Source organism: Pocillopora verrucosa, chromosome 12 (genome assembly GCF_036669915.1).
Source record: "Pocillopora verrucosa isolate sample1 chromosome 12, ASM3666991v2, whole genome shotgun sequence".
NCBI classification, from domain to species: Eukaryota; Metazoa; Cnidaria; class Anthozoa; order Scleractinia; family Pocilloporidae; genus Pocillopora; species Pocillopora verrucosa.
The window spans coordinates 3482546-3499205 of NC_089323.1; the positions used below are offsets into that span (position 1 = coordinate 3482546).

Sequence of the window (16660 nt, forward strand, 5' to 3'; positions counted from 1 at the left end):
TACACTTACTTAAACAAACCTGGCGAATCGCGCAAAAACGCTGTTTCTAGAAGCGTCAATGCAACTCTGATCTCTATCAGTTTGGTTCGAGTCATTGTTTGACAAAGTTTGACGCTCTAAAGTGCTTACGTGTTTAAAGTTAATCCGACTGTAATCTCGTTAATCCACAGGTGGTTGTAAATAAGACTACTGACACCTTTAGTATCGTACTTGGCAAAGCCAATTATTAAGAAACCTTTGTGCGGAGTCATTCGATGTTTTAGAGTTGATAAAGAAAATTGACACATGCAAACATACGTGTTCAGATGTTTGATTTGATTGCTCTACAAACCACGTCAAGACATTCGCTTATGTAAATTTCTATTCATTAACGACAACGGTTAGTGTTAGCTGTGATACCAAGAAATGGTGTCGAAAGGAAACGATCATTTAGCACCCTGAAGTACTAGACATTGAGGTACTTGAAAAAACACTAAACACCCACTTCGAGCCTTTGATCAGTTTACAATCAAACACAAGCAAATTGTTTCAAGGTAGGTTGTATTTTTGTGTACACTTCAGTGGTCTTTCGAAAATGGTATTCAATATTAATATGACACGAAAAAATTCAAATTGATCAGTAACTTCACCGCTATTTTGACATAGAGAGGTAACCCTCTATCTAATGAGAACATCACATCATATGTGTTTGCATCCTCTGAGCGAGGACGTCTAGATTGACTTGATTAGCCCTTTTATCGTTGCCTTCGCCTGCAATAGAGCTTTTTCACAGAGTATGACGGCTCTTTACTAGAAAATTCCGGAGTAACTTAGGTGGTGAAGGTCTAGTTTTTTTCTCCCACTTACTTCGAAGTCACACTACAAGAGTAAAGCAGATTATGTTTAGAGCATTTCTCTCGGAAAATAAAAATTCCGAATCCCTTGTAATTCTTCATAATCTGTTTAACGTCCGAGTGGTGTAGTAAGGATTTACATTAAACGAGAACAATCAGAACAATCTTGTTTAGGCGATGGCTGATAGGTTCAGTTGTTAAGGTCAACAGACTAAAAACAGAAGGATGTTGATGTTGTTTGAGCTTTATTTCAGGGAAACTCACATTTTCCGGTGTAGAAGATGTAAGAAGTTTTAAACTAGTCTAGAACAGCTTCCCACCATTTAGGCGTGCATACTTGTATTTGGGATCGAAACAAACACAGTTTCCTCTTTTCTTTATTCTCTTTTGTGTAATCTTCATCGAATTAATGAGTTTTTCAAACTCAAGTAATTAACGAGTTTTAGAGGTGATGAAAAAGTGGCTTTTCGTTTCTTTTGGGCTAGCTGAGTAGTATAAGCACAGAGTTTCACCGGTATTACCACTTCGAGATCCTTCGCTTTCCTAGGGAGCTCTTTGAGCAAATTGACAACTCTTCGTTCTTCAAAGAGTCCGAATGTTCGCGTTCATTAGACGGCATCTCTTGGTATATGAGTCTTTAGCTGGGAGTGGGAATGTCATCGCTGTATAATTGAATTTTAAGGACTGAAAAGTCATGAGTTATGTACATCTGGCACATCTACAAAAGAACACGGCGCAAGAGAATAGCTGTTTGAAGACCAACATATATAAGCTGTCTATAACAGGTTCTGTTACCTTAAAAGATATTTCTTCAGGATTAGAACTGAAGTTCGCATTCCTTGTACCTCAGTGATCAACACATACAATTGACGTAGCATATCAATTGAGAATAAATTCTACCTTAATTGGCTGTTTTCTTCCTTTTGGTACGTGTCCTGTTTACAAATATTCATGTAATCAAAAGCGATTCATAAGAATCGTATTTTTTGTCATTTCCTGAACACTATAAATGAGAGTCAAAGACATATGAAGTCGCTATATCACATCGTGAAGGGTTGAACACCTTTTAAAAAGAGGTGAATCACTTTGACATTTCCTCAGGACGTTTGAGTAAATCTTGCGGGAAAATCCTTCTTAGGAGTAAAAAGAAAAGGTCTCCGTTTGAGTTCACCACTAAAAAAGAGGAAGACTAAAACGAGACATTTTTACAGTGACACTTAACTAGCTGTAGCATTACATCATGTGTTTCAATTTCCCTATTAGGCCTAGGTGCATCTTAAAAACAAACATGGAAAGTTTATTCATTTACACTTTACACCTCTCCCTCCAACCCAACTCAATTTTTTCCTTCATATTTCGTGAGCTACATTTAAACAAAAGTTCCCCGAAAAATCCCCGCCTACGCTCTACACTTGCCGAGCACGATTTAAACATCCGACGAAAAGGTCTCGGAGGACAACGAACAATAGCGTCATTTTATTAAAATGAATCAAACCTTAACAATAGACAATTCTATTTTTTGTTCTGTGAGGGTCTGTATTGGAATATAGTCAATTTATTATCTTCTATTCAAATTTACGTTTCTCTCAAAAGTTAATTAAGTTCTTAATCTCTTCTTTTCAAATTTATGCTTATCTAAAAATCTCATTTAACATGTACGTTCACTTGTGTGGACATATTCTTAACGGTTTTTTTCTTTTCGTTTGTATCTTTCTCAAAAGATTACGCAATGAATCTGATCTTCATCACAGTTACTGTCGTCATCTACTGTGCCACCCTCACGAAAGCTTTTAACACAACAAACTCCACCAACTCCAGCCTCCAAACAAATAGCACAAATAACAACACAACACCACTTACGACACTGTATATTGGAGCGTTTTTTGACCTCACAGACAAAAACGGCTATGGAGCTTTACCAATGGCACTTCAGGCCATAGAGGAAATCAATAACAACCCAAGTGTGTTGCCAGGGTACCAACTTGAGTTGGTTGTCAAATCAACACAGGTAAAGCGCAAAAATATCTAAGATAAAGTTGTTGTTGCGTCGATATAGACAGTCTAGTATACACTTGATCGCAAAAACTTTGACTCCTAAAAAACGTTGGCAATGAACGATGAGGCTCAACGGTTTTAATAGTACATATGTACATGATTTATACAATTTGTTGCACGGGGTAAATGATGAAAACCATCCACGCCTTCTTAATAGATAAAATTGATTTTATAACTGTGCAAACATTTCCCATAAAGCCATTGGGACCCATCGTTTATGGATTAAACGGGTAGCTATTTTCCATGCACTTCAATTACATAATTTTCGGATCACGATCCTTTATTTTTCCAAAAGAATCTAAAAATTGTCTTATGCTAAACCAAAGCATTCAAATCTTTCTACTGCAACTCCCTTTTTAACTGCAAGCTGAACATTTACTTATAAATCTGTCTGTCTTTGATTGTGGTTACAAAAAGTCTCATAATACCCTCTGACACGTTTGCATATTCGCATCAACTGTTTCCTGAAAATGCTTTGATTCTTTGCTGACAAGTCATTAGTAAATCGCTTTTGAGAGTTGAATGGTGATATTTCTCATTGCTGCCTTGATCATTATTTTAGGAAGGAAAAAGTAAAAGGATTACGGAGAGAAAACTTCAGCTTGATCATAAAACAAACACTGCCACTGTGTATTTTATGATCCTACACTACAAGAAAAAATCAAGATCTTTTTTCAAGCTTGGGAAAGATCGATTTTAAATTTATAAGGGAAAGCTGTTAAGTATTGCTTACATGCATGTCCGTGAATGAAGTAATAAAGTGATAATCACGCAAGCATATTTCACACTCGCTAAATCGAGGATTTTGTTTGCCAAAGGGAAGTTTCGGAATTGGCCAGAAAGCTTTCAACGAATTTCTGAACACAGGACCGACCAAAATCATGTTACTGGGACCGGGGGAAGATTCCTTGGCCAAATCTATAGCTGCGTACTCTGGAATACCGGATATCAACCTCCTCCAGGTCTGTATGTAACAATAAATTTTACTTTATTTTGATCTAATGTACTGTATCTAGTCAGGACCGTGGAAAATGACACTGCCGTTTAGATGGTGGGTAGCTAGAGTACTGTAATTCAGGCGTCATCTTGAATTGAGGAATGGTGACTGAAAACGGTGAAACATTTGTCAAGAGCTCGAGACAACCAATATGGTCCCCTGTGAAAGGGAGTACCTCTTATCATACCTCAAAGCTAATAAGGTACTTGTTTTTATCTCAATTCGCAGTTTTCCTATGGAACAAGCGATCTTGAGCTTGAAAACAGGAGAGACTTGTACCCAAACTTTTTTCGGACAAAAACATCTCCCACTTCATTAGATGTACCAAGAATAAAATTTATCAAAGAGTATGGATGGGAAGAAGTTGGAATTATTTATGGAGACAGCGAGAGGTATTTTCAGGTAAATATGCAAAAACTGTGTCCTTAAACAAGGCATTTGGCCTTCAATGCACCTCTCTCCACCCTGCTGAAGTATAAAAATAGAAATGAAGATTGGATTTAAGAACTTTCACTTTACAGCATTAGAAGTACATATGATAGATCGCGGATCGAATATTGAGTTTTCATAACATCATCATTGTAAGTAGGCAAATGAACTGTTATCATACCGTATTTTTTCTAGCTTTCCAATCAACTGGCAGGCTCATTAAAGGGAAGCAACATAAAAGTTTTAGCAGAAGTACGGTTACAAGCTAATGATCCTACACGGGCTATCCGAACGATGAAGGTAAGAGGCAAAATTGTCGAGTCTAATCGGTGGAGAATTTCAGCTCTGCATTATCTGGGAGTATTATGCAAATTTATCTTCATTTTTTGAACAAGGCTAGGTTTTCCTCAACTCTAATAAAAACTTCAGATGCAAAAATCTAAACAAAAGAAAAACCCATGGCTATGGTTCATGTTGTGGGATTTAACGATTATTCTGAAATTTTCTCTTCAAGAGAGTTAAAAATTCATTGCTGCTGAATTTATAAAGAAAGTTTCGACGTAAAGATATTTCTTAACGAAATATGTCACACAAATGTCCATTGTTCTCTCAGGATAGAGGAATTCACGTTATTCTTGGCATGTTTTCGCTAGATTCCACCGCACGAAAAATGTTTTGCGAGGTAAGTCTAAATTCGTTATGTAAACATTTGACAGGTTCCTACACTTAGCTTTTACTTTTCCCCCACCTATTAATGCCCTCCTTCTTGAATTCCCATTCCGTCCCCGGACGAAAAAAAGCGCGAAAGTCAACCACATGTAGCTCCGATTTTAATTTAGTCAAGTTTGCTTGATACGTCGCTGATAGATGCCGCCACAAATCAGTATATCAGGATCAAATTGATAAATCTTTACGGGGTAATTGATTTGGTATTATTAGCTGAATTGATAACGTAAATTGGCCACCGTAAAGAGTTTCAAAGCTGACGTTTCGAGTGTTAGCCCTTCTTCACAGCAAAACTGACGAGGGGCTAGCGCTCGAAACGTCATCTCTGAAACTCTTTACGGTGGCCAATTTACGTTATCGACTCAGTTGATATTACCAAAGTACTCTGTTATACTCTCCCGCCGACGCAGCACCACAGTTTCTTTAGAAACCTGCACCGTTTATTCATTGATCAATCCTCACGTCAACTATAATTGATTAATCAAAGGTCGTAGTACATGTACCGAAATGTAAACCAATCTGAGCCCAGAATCGAATCAATGGGTTTTAAAACTCTGAATTAAGTTTTTGGCACAAAACAGTAAAATCTCAACTTGTTATCTGATCGCCGATATTCATGAGACTGCGGTGCTTGTTAAACGTCAAATTCAAACTGTCGGTCTGCACAATTGCGGATTGAAGGAGTGCGAATAATGAGAGTTTTAATCTATATTAGGTTATAAGGGGATTTTTAACTGGTTTACAGGAAGAAAAAAATTAAAAACGTGTTACTACATTGTAAAAGTGAGTACAAAGTTGTTAATTTGTGCTTTATGTGAAAAAAAACTTCTTTCGAAGGGGAGGCCGCGGCTTCAGTGAAAACTTAGCTGTAATTTGACCGATATGTTCTTCCCATGACTCGCAGGCTCATCGTGCACGGATGTACGGCCCACATTATGTCTGGATTCTTACAAACAGCAAAAATAACAACTGGTGGATACCGAAAAAAGGAGAAAGCATCACTTGTTCGGACTTGGAAATGAAATGTCAAATACAGAACCACTTTTCATTTTATCATACTAACGTAGTGTCATTGCAAAGAACCTTTTACTCCTATGCCAACAAGGTATGTGACTAAGCTGATAATTTGTATTATTATTTCTTTGCAATACAAACAATAACTCAAGTTATATCACATACCCCAACCAATAAAAGGCACTCTTGAATTTCAGGAATTATAAAACTGATACTATTACCCCTCACCCCCTACCCCCCCACCCCCCCTACCCCCCACCTACCCCCCACCTACCCCCCACCTACCCCCCACCTACCCCCCACCTACCCCCCACCTACCCCCCACCTACCCCCCTACCCCTTCCTCCTCTTTCCAGGAACATGACCTTTCTACAATCTAACTTTACCTGCTCTTAGGTTATCTGCCGCTGTCAAATACAGTTATTACAGAACACAGTTTTTAAGATTACCTGTCATTGATTATTAATAGCCCACGAGCAAACTATATGTGATACGTGCTGCGGCTCTGAGGGTAAAGTCGCGCGATAAAAGTTGGCGAGGGAGGCCACGATCCAAACTGGGTCGCTTCGATAGCTGGGTAGTCATTCACAGCATGCACATTTCCTTTTCAAATTTCTATGAGCGTGTCAATTTGTTTTGTACGGTCTATTTTACAGAACAAGAGTCAAATAATCAACGATTATCGAGCAAGAGTAGACAATCACAACGATACATCAAACCGAAGTGATCAGTACTTAAATGTTTATGATGCACTGTGGTCGATCGGTTTTGTGTTGCACAACTCTAGACCAGAGATTAAAACACAAGGAAAAGCTCTGGAAAATCTGACATACGGCGATGCTAATGCAACAGACGTGTTTCGGAAGTGGGCATTAGATCTGGACTTTAAGAGCCCGAACATAGGGGTAAGAGGAATGGGAGAGGTGAAATGGGCTTGTGAAGTTGTGGTCCAGGTTCAAGCCCTTCACCCTGCCACTCATTGTATAGTCAACTCGTCTGCCTCCTGTCAGTTAGGAACTGTTAACACTTTGTTTATTCATTCATTTGTATCGGTCCTGAAAAGCCACATTGGGTGAGTGGTCAATTAAATCTAAACGCATAGATACAAACAATATTTTCGTAAATTGCAGACCAGAGAGTTAAGTACATAATAAGTGTAATTATGATACAATAAATATTGGCTGATTTAGAGTGGTCTAACGGGTAAAAACCCAAACAAATTGATTTGAGAATGAATAGACTTGACAACATACATACATTTTTTAGGGTGAAAGGGGAGGCACCAAATGCTTAATTTACTTTATAGAGGAAAAATTTGGAAGATATCAAGTTAGAGATAAATATAAAACTTAAATAATTTTGGAAAATTATGTTAATGAACTTATGGTTTTTTGTTGGCAGACAAGAGTAAGATATTACCCCAATGGAAACAGACGAAACGGAATTATCATCAAACAGATTGTAATAGAAGGTACTTCACGACTAATGTTCTCTTTTACAACTGTTTATTGATTCAGAAATCAAGCAAAGCATGCATTATTATTTCAAGACACATTTAGGTCGCATTGGGAGAATAAGTTACCACGCTTTCTGGCAAAGTGCTTCAAACATACATCATTGTATATCAAATATAAGAACGTTGCACTTCGGATCAGGATAGAAGGTTTTTAAAAAAGTTTAGGAGATATTTGAGCTTTTACCAACAGAAAAATTGACCCAAAGAATCTTTATGCTTTGCCTCCAAAATTGGTTGTTCAGTGGCAGTGTCATTTTTACGATCGTTGATAGATTTAATTTGCACTCCATAAAGATCAATCTTGCTCGCCTTGCAATATCGAGGCTAGTTAACAAAGATAATTCTGACCGAGTTGTTTCAATTTTTGGTATTTAGATGGTATTTTCAAGACAGTAACAGGTGGAACATTTGACGTGAAAACGGAAGTCCTCAAAGCGTCAACAGAAATACACTGGTTTGGTGAGTTTACAACCACGTAGCACTTATTTTACAAAAATATTCCCACGGTACGTATGAATGTTCCATTTTTGGGCTCTTGGTCTTATCTGGCTGGAGTTTTTCCTCCCACGGTGCCTCTCTAGGAGTTTGAATGTGTACCAGCAAACTGTTAGCAGCCCTGACTCTAATTCGATTCAACTGGGAGAGGCTATTAATGAACTAAGTTCTGACCGAGATGCCCCCCTCCCCCATCAAGGTTCAAGTTTTTATATCATCCATAATACCGTGTAGATGAGAACCGGCGAGCTGTCAAAGAGCCTTGATACATAATCGATTTCGACTGATCAGGGAGGGGGGTATTCGACTACGTTTTTTTAAGGGGACGCATCCCCCTTCCCCAGTCCGAGCTCTTTATCTGTCGCCTTTGACACCTTTTCCCTAGTCTACGCAAAGCTTTCCTTAATTACAGCTTTTCAAACGTTTGCGTTCGATCCGATGACATTCAAATTCAATTGACAACCGTATGTTTGAATATTCTATTAGACAGCTGGCCAAGTCAATGTTTCAATTCAGGATCTTGTTCAAAACCTTTCTTTTCAGCTGGCACACCTTATACCAAGACGACAGAGACGTACATCTACCCTACAATCGACGAGACGTTATTTTTTGTCATAATTACATTCGCGTCACTTGGAATCGTTTATGGTCTAATCTGCCTTTTAACACTGGTGTTAAACTTCAAGAAGAAGTACGTATACTACTGAACAGTGATAAAAAATCAGTTTGAAACCCGTAATCCTAAGTGAATTGAGATTACTCGGCAATTACTGACGAATCCTTAGACTGAGGTGAGAGTGTAAAAAGGCGAAAATGACGACTTATTATCATTGAAATTACATCTATTTTGCATAGAAAAGCTTTCACAGTCTGACTTATTTTGAACGGAACAGTTTTTGTAATGGAAAATATTTAATTTAGAAGACACAAATTGAAAAAAAATAAAATAGCTACATCACCCACCTAAGTTGAAGGAGGGGAAGGGAACATACCCAAGGCAATTTTGTTTTTTGGCTTAAGGTCTAAATACATCTGTAATACAGCGCCCATTCTCCCCTTTAACAACATGGGATTACTATTTGATTTCATACCGACCAAATGTTAACATCAAATTAATCACACTTCCTCTAACAAAGTTCGAAGCAAATTTTGATCGCTCGCTTACCTTACTTTTGAGAGCTGGAAAACTGTATTGCTTTTCAGACTTGTAAAAAATTCTGGTCCAGTGATCAGCCTTCTTATCATTCTGGGATGTCTTCTGAACTACGTCACTGTAATTCTTTATGGCTTTGACTACGCACGCGTATCCCCAGATGTCGTCACACGCCTATGCAGGGTGAGTAAATAAACAGGCAGAACTTCGAAATACAAATCCCCTCCCCCCCCCAAATGTTTAATTAAGCATGTTCATTAAACTGCAAGGATGAAGATCGGGCCACTCAATTCCTCATTTCTATAGTCTAACCAATTAATTAATGGATACTTTCAAAAGCAAAACAAAGCGAACTTTCCTCTCCCTCAAAGCTTCTTTTATCTTGAATGTCTCTGCAAAACACTTGGTCATCAGATTTAAAAAGAACTAAAATAATTCGACTAGGAGACTAAGGACTGCTGAATACGGAGAAGGTTGACTTGCATTGCAGATGTCAAATCTTGGCCAAATTATCCAAAATTTTAAGATCGTAACGAAACTCATTTAAAATGTTGGTAACTGTATATTTTGGTGTTTCATGTAAATTTGATATTTTTCAACTTATTTAATGCTCAGAGAAATTCACCGTCATTTCTAACGATTCTGTGTTTTTCTTTCCATCATCGTCTGATTACAGGCTCGTTCCTGGACATTTAGTATTGGTTTCACACTATCTGTTGGAGGCCTGACTGCCAAACTGTGGATGGCTTATGGAGTAGTGAAAGAAAGATTCGTCAGAAGCAGGGTAATACTTAGGGCTTGGTTATTTCTCACTGGAAGAAGGAAAATACTCATCTAAGATCTTACTGGCATTCCGTTACAACTCTCCAAGACGAGTTTAAAATTTGCAACACCACCTTGATCAAGAAAGAGCAAATATTAAGATCGATCATAACTTTTGCGTTTACCGCGCTTTTGCGCATTCAGAGGTTACTTAAGCGGGGTAAGGTACATTCTTCAGAAGCAAACTCTCTCCTTTGTAAAGGCGTGATCTTTTCTCCGCCCTTTCCTCTAATACTGTAACATACTACCTGTAGCCTTGTTTTTTTTTTCCTTCCGGTATTGAGTAATCTTGTGCAATTTACTTAAAAGGTCTCATTACTTTTTCATTCACAGAAAGTTATGATGTTTTGGATGCTTGGAATTCTTGTCCTTCTCTTAGTCATCGATGTCACAATCTTAGGATGCTGGGAGACCATAGATCCCTTATACCGCATTCTCAAACAAGTCCGGTCACAGCCCGAGTATGAGTGTTTCCAGGTATGTAACAACACATAGCATCCTCTTTTCAACGTACAATTTAACCTATTAACCGTAGATATCAAGGACCCATAAATTAGAAAATGATCCTCGAAAATATGTCGATCAAATTGACATTTTCGAAAACAATTTCCATGAATGAAATTAGGAGATCCTCGCAGCTAAGAACACTACTGAAACGAGTAGTTGTAAATAGGACCTGAAAAAAATTCAGGCCCGTACGGGATTTGAACCCATGACCTCTGGGATACCGGTGCAGCGCTCTACCAATTGAGCTAACAAGCCAACTGGGAGCTGGTCAATGAATTGGGTACAAATAAACATCGAGTAGTTTTAGCAGTAGTAGTCGTTTCAGTAGTGTTCTTAGCTGCGAGGATCTCCTAATTTCATCTCTCCACCGCAGTGCTTCATTTGCTTCATTGACCAGCTCCCAGTTGGCTTGTTAGCTCAATTGGTAGAGCGCTGCACCGGTATCGCAGAGGTCATGGGTTCAAATCCCGTACGGGCCTGAATTTTTTTCAGGTCCTATTTACAACTACTCGTTTCAGTAGTGTTCTTAGCTGCGAGGATCTCCTAATTTCATCTCTCCACCGCAGTGCAAATATGTGAAATTCTCATATATCTAAAAAAATCTTAATTTCCATGAATATTTCATCCCATGATCCAGTTATCTTCCCGATTGTCGATACTCGCTTCCTCAGGGGAATTCTTTCCCACAATCCTGCAAACAACCTCTAACAATACTGACCGGAGAAATTAGCATCAAGGATGCCATGTCGTATGCTTTGCTCAACTGTAATGAGCCATGATAATCGGTTTTCCAATGCAGCATTCCCATTTTATAAATAGACCTTCATGCTGTTAACTTTCGTGCCTTTCAGCCTATAACTGCTGACACCTTTCATGCCAAGATTGAGGTTGTGGAGCAATGTAACTGCGCGGATTTGACGCTGTGGTTGGTCGTGATTCTTGCATTCAAGGCGCTACTTGTGTTAGCCGGTGGATTTCTGGCTTGGCAGACAAGGAAACTTTACATTCCCGCGCTAAATGACACACAGCACTGCGTGTCATGCATGTTTGTGGTAGTGGTGTTCTGCGTGGCTGGTGCCATTGTGGCTTTTACAGCCACGTTGTACCCAAGCGTGTATTACGGTGTTATTGGTGGCCTTGTAATCTTCGCCACGACTCTAATCCTTGTCCTGTTATTTATAAACAAGGTAGGTCATTTCATACAATCATACAATGTGCAATAAAACATACTTAGATTTTTACTGTTCGGGGCCGGGGGTGGGAGGTGCGGTTAAACTCCACCTCAATAATAGGTGTAGGTTTATACCCCAATCAAACATTCCCGTAGTTTTCAAAAGCTAGTTTTATAAATTTACCAAGATCCCACAACCAAGGTTGTCCCATCCAGAAGTTGCTAACTTCAATCTTCAATCATATACTTGCTTTGTTCCCAGATCGTTCGCTTGAGCTGCAAAAGGACGAGTGGCAAATCTGCAGTTGCCAGACAATCGGCAGAGTATGACACCACCTGCGCCTGCGGTGCAGCCTGTGCAAAGTTTTGCTCGTGCTGCACATGTTCATCCGCTTGTTGTATATCCTTTTGGTCTTGTTTCCCGTGCTGCAATTTGTTTACCTGCCTGCGGTCGTTCTTCTGTGGGTCCCAAGTGCATCCCTCCTCCGGGGATAGGAAAGAAAGCGAAAACGACTTTTATATCGGAGGTCATCTTCAAGATAAAGACGCGGAGATAGTCTATCTCAAAAATGAGCTTCGCGAAGTAAGTAACCTTTCGGAGTCATTTGTGAACTGTGTCAATCTACTTCAAACTGAACCATCCTCGTTCAACATCGGCAAAAATGTGTGCGCATGCTTGTAACTCGAGAGAAATTTACGCGAGCAAAGGAACGGGAACGACAATATTTAGTGTAATAACACTATCGATGTAAAATGGCGGTATTTTTAAAATTTTCATTGCTTGATTTCATCTTGCAGGGATAAACCCAAACCGAAAAAGATAGGGTTACCGTATTCAGAAAAGTTTCTGTCGAACCTCTTTCGTCACATAACTCAATCAAATACCACAAAAAAAAGGTAACAGGTGTAAATTTAATGACTGAAGATGAGCAACCGTAACATGGCTAACAAAATCGTGTCACCTGTTATCACTTTAGCACTTCTTGTCATCGCCTCCTCAGTGGGCAAACCCCAAGAAAAAAAAGGTTGTTGTCTCGGCGGAAAAACCCTCATCAGCTTATGTTTGCAGAAAAAGAATCGTATACCTGCACACTTAAATGGCTCGAGTAGCGGAGCATGCGAAATCATTTTTCTTTGGTGTCTCCTCGCTCCCTTTTTGGCAGCGCACGCGCAACGTTCATGCCCACATTTGACTTCTTGTGACTCTTTACCAGTTAAAGTAGCAAAAATTTTCATCCGCTCACAGCTGTCATGATTATTTTTTCAGAGAGACACCATGCTGAGTAATGTGCAACAGAAGCGCACAGTTAAGACTATCGCTACCCAGACACACGATGACGGTAGCAACTTCCTGGATCACGGCGATGACGATTACGACAGCACACTTGACGCAAGCGGTAGTGATGCTGAGAGTTTCACGAGCACTGATGGAAGAAAGCGCATCCGGCGCGCGGCAAATAAAATCCGAATCTTTCACGAAGCGGCCGATTACTCTCATGTGAGAAGCAAGGTACGGTAGAGACGCTGGTTAAATAAACAGTAAGAATCTAAAATCACTAGTGTCCGAAATCGAGAGCAAATTAACAACCACATAAGTAGGCTCCAGGTCCACAGCTTTTAGTACACAGCTGGTGCAAGTCCATCCTTCCTAGTTAAGACAGTCTAACCAGTTCGCTCTGAAGAGGGGCTAACGCTCGAAACGTCAGCTTTGAACTTTTTACGGTGGCCAATTTACGTTATCAACCAAGTTGATAAAACTAAATTATCCTGTTATACTCTCCCACCGAAGCAGCACCACAGTTTCTCTAGAAACTTACCCCATCTGACCAACGAAAGTTTGTTTCCCGATAAATTCACGATATGGCTATCTCTTTTAGGTGAACACTGGAATAAGATCTTCCCTGGCTCCAAGCACTCCACAAGAAAGGAGGGGCTCACGGATGTCAATTTCTTCAATGTCCAATGAAGAAATACGCAAACTCAAGACATCAGTTGCAGAGGTAAGTAAAAAAAAAAAAAAACCCTTGGAGCCCCACGACTATACATAAAGTGATGTTTGCTACACCTACTACTCCGCAGAAAGATGATGAAATAAACACATTAAAGAAAGAACTTGAGGCACTAAGAAAGCAGGAATCCACAGGAAATTCTCTTCAAAGGAAGTCTACAACAGAGCAGGTAAGATAAGATACTTGTTACACCTAGATAGAGAGAGAAGCGTCTACTGATCTATACATTGCCATTTTGCTCCTTCATTTCATCTTTGCCATAAAATCTTTGTGAATTCCGAGAAGATGTCTGCTTTTTGGAAGTAAATCCTGCTTGCTTCCCGGTGAAGCAAAATTTTACATGATACGCCATCCATATACCACCCACGTCCCCTAACTGATTTTGGTCTAGACAGTTCCCATGGTAGTGACCATTTTAATGTGACTTTGGAATTCAAGGACCCCACGGTTAAAAACAGTGAAGCAATAGCCTTTTTTCACTTTTTATACAGAAATCAGGAGAAACTTTCCCCGGAACGCAACGAATTCTATTGATTGAGACACCAGCGACGCCCATTCCTGAAGACAAAACTACATTTACTTTTCCTGTTCAGTCTTCGCGATCCACAAGTCCTTCAACAGTTCAGCCTCCAGGGTCCCCCAGTTCCTCAACTACAAAGCCTTCGGTAGCTCCCAGTTTCTCCATTGTCAAGCCTTCGATGTCCCCAAGTTCCCCCACTGTTAAGTCCTCGGCAGCCTCTAGTACCTCCCCTGGAAAATCATTGGCGTCAAAAAGCCCCTACGCTGTCAAGTTATCAGGGTCTCTCAGTCCCAACGCAGCTAAGACCTCAGTGTCTACATCGACGGTTAAGTCTTCGGAGTCTCACACTACCCCTTCAGCATCTCCGGTTCCCAGCTCGAAACGTAATAACATAGCCAAGAAAGTGTCTATCAACGAAGAAGACTCCTCATCTGAGAAACTTTCGAATAAACCAGAAACACAAGCGCAGGATAGAGCACATAAAAAGAACTCTATTGGCCCTGGAGGGGCGTGGCTATTTGACGATCATTCCGAGCCGACAATGCTGGAGAAAAGCATCAACAACGACTCGGCCACGATGGATAGTAACAAAGCCACAGGTCGTGGATCTAATATTTCCCCCACTGATAAAAATAAACCTGACGAAAATCTGAAAGCATCCCTTACAAACGTGTCCATATCTGTTCCTCTAGACAACGAATCTGCTCCTGAAAACGCAATAATTGGTACAAAAAAAGAGTTGAAGAGCACAGACAAAGAAGATGGAAATGGAAAAAGAGATGACATATACATTAATAACCTCAACAGTGGCAACGGAAAAAACCCCAATAACCAAGATCAAACTTCTAGAACTGCAAAACCCAAAGGCGAATTAGCAGAGGATGCGAGCTCTGCTGTGGAGAAAAGCGAACCCGAAAACGCAGAAGTTATGAAGGATGAGAGTGGAAGAACCATCGAAATAATTGACGAAGAAGAAGACGACGACGACGATGATGATGATAATGATGAATACGACGACGAAGAGGAAGAAGAAGATGGAGACGAAGATAAAGAAGGTGCTGCTACTACTGGCGAAGCAGCAGGCGGCCACAATGGTGCCAGGAAGAGTAAAAAAAGGGGAAGACGCAAAAAATTAGGATACGGCAAGTTGAAATGGAATGCTGCATCCAAAGTTGACACTGGTTCAGGTACACGCTCTAACGCGCCTAGAAGAAGTATTAAGAAGATTCCTCGATACAAAAACGATTATTCGCACGTACGGTCGCGAGTAACTTCAGTTAGTGAGGGGAGTACTGGAGAGAAAGTTACAGATAGTCCAATAACCAAGCGGAAACAGAGTGAAAACGAAGAGAAACGGATTAGGAGTCAATCCTTGTACAGACCTCCCCCTGAGTACATTAAAGTACGACCACGCTTATACAATGAAGGAAGGAGATACAGCGAAATGCCAAGACATAGTACAATGCCTTACAGCGTAAAGCAATCTTCTCGATGATGAAAAAACTATGAGATCATCAATAACATCCGCTGACCATAACTGACGCTGCTCGTAAAGTTTCAAAGGGCTGGCCATGTGCAACGGGCAATTCGAAGATCAGTGTTGGCGGCGCAGATACAAAGAGGTATATTGATAATCATAAATGTAATTACAATTTTGGACTTTTTTACATAAAGTGTACAAACTCATAACGAAAAAAATTAAAAAGCCGTGATTAATTCTGTAACTTCTTTTCAATTAAGAGTCCAATTCATTAAACCAAAATGGCACTATTTTTTTTGTCAACTGCTCATATCTTACAAAATACGTAACAATAAACAATTTATACAGCCCCGCTCATGTTATTATTGAACTTCTCAATCCGAACACTTTTATTATCGAATTGGAAAGGGGTAACTGCTTGCAAAATGTCGACATTTATTAGCTTGCTTATTTGTTTGTTCGCCCGTTGATTACTTTTCAAGCTTCTAAGCTCAACCTGCGTTGTAGGTGCGATACAACAAACTGGTGGGCCTCGAGCAAATCGGGAGATACAAATCTACAACAAAAGCAGAAGTTATTCTACATTACAAAATATCTGTCAAACTACGAGCGCTTTGATCGGTCAAAAAACGTATCGTTTATTGCATTGGAATATTGAACCCATTGTAATTGTGTCAAAGCGATAAACCGCCCTTTCCATCGGTTGACCGGTGTAATAACCTACTTGGAATGTTGGGAGTACACTCGAATAATTGTAAATCGTGAGCCGGATTTATAAACTTTTCGCACGTTCTCCCAACATCTCAAGTAGGTTATTACGCCGGTAAACCGATGAAAAGTGCGATCTACTGTTTACTTAGTTTTACATCGGCAAGATATCAAACCACCTGAACCTTTACGACCAAGGTGAACAACAGATTGCGTCAGTTAAGA

The 16660-nt window shown here is 39.8% G+C and overlaps 1 protein-coding gene across 1 annotated transcript; it reads left to right on the forward strand.

Moving 5' to 3' along the window:
- The first annotated feature begins 391 nt into the window (after positions 1 to 391).
- Positions 392 to 16071, forward strand: LOC131783218 (uncharacterized). The gene is made up of 20 exons (XM_059099945.2): positions 392 to 533; positions 2555 to 2841; positions 3707 to 3850; positions 4114 to 4287; positions 4510 to 4614; positions 4928 to 4996; positions 5945 to 6145; positions 6711 to 6959; positions 7456 to 7525; positions 7946 to 8029; positions 8609 to 8756; positions 9269 to 9401; positions 9895 to 10002; positions 10374 to 10517; positions 11399 to 11734; positions 11981 to 12301; positions 12986 to 13228; positions 13596 to 13718; positions 13798 to 13896; positions 14219 to 16071. The coding sequence occupies exons 2-20, from the start codon at positions 2563 to 2565 to the stop codon at positions 15740 to 15742; spliced, it is 4554 nt and encodes a 1517-aa protein (XP_058955928.2). The 5' UTR covers positions 392 to 533; positions 2555 to 2562; the 3' UTR covers positions 15743 to 16071.
- The last annotated feature ends 589 nt before the right edge of the window (positions 16072 to 16660 follow it).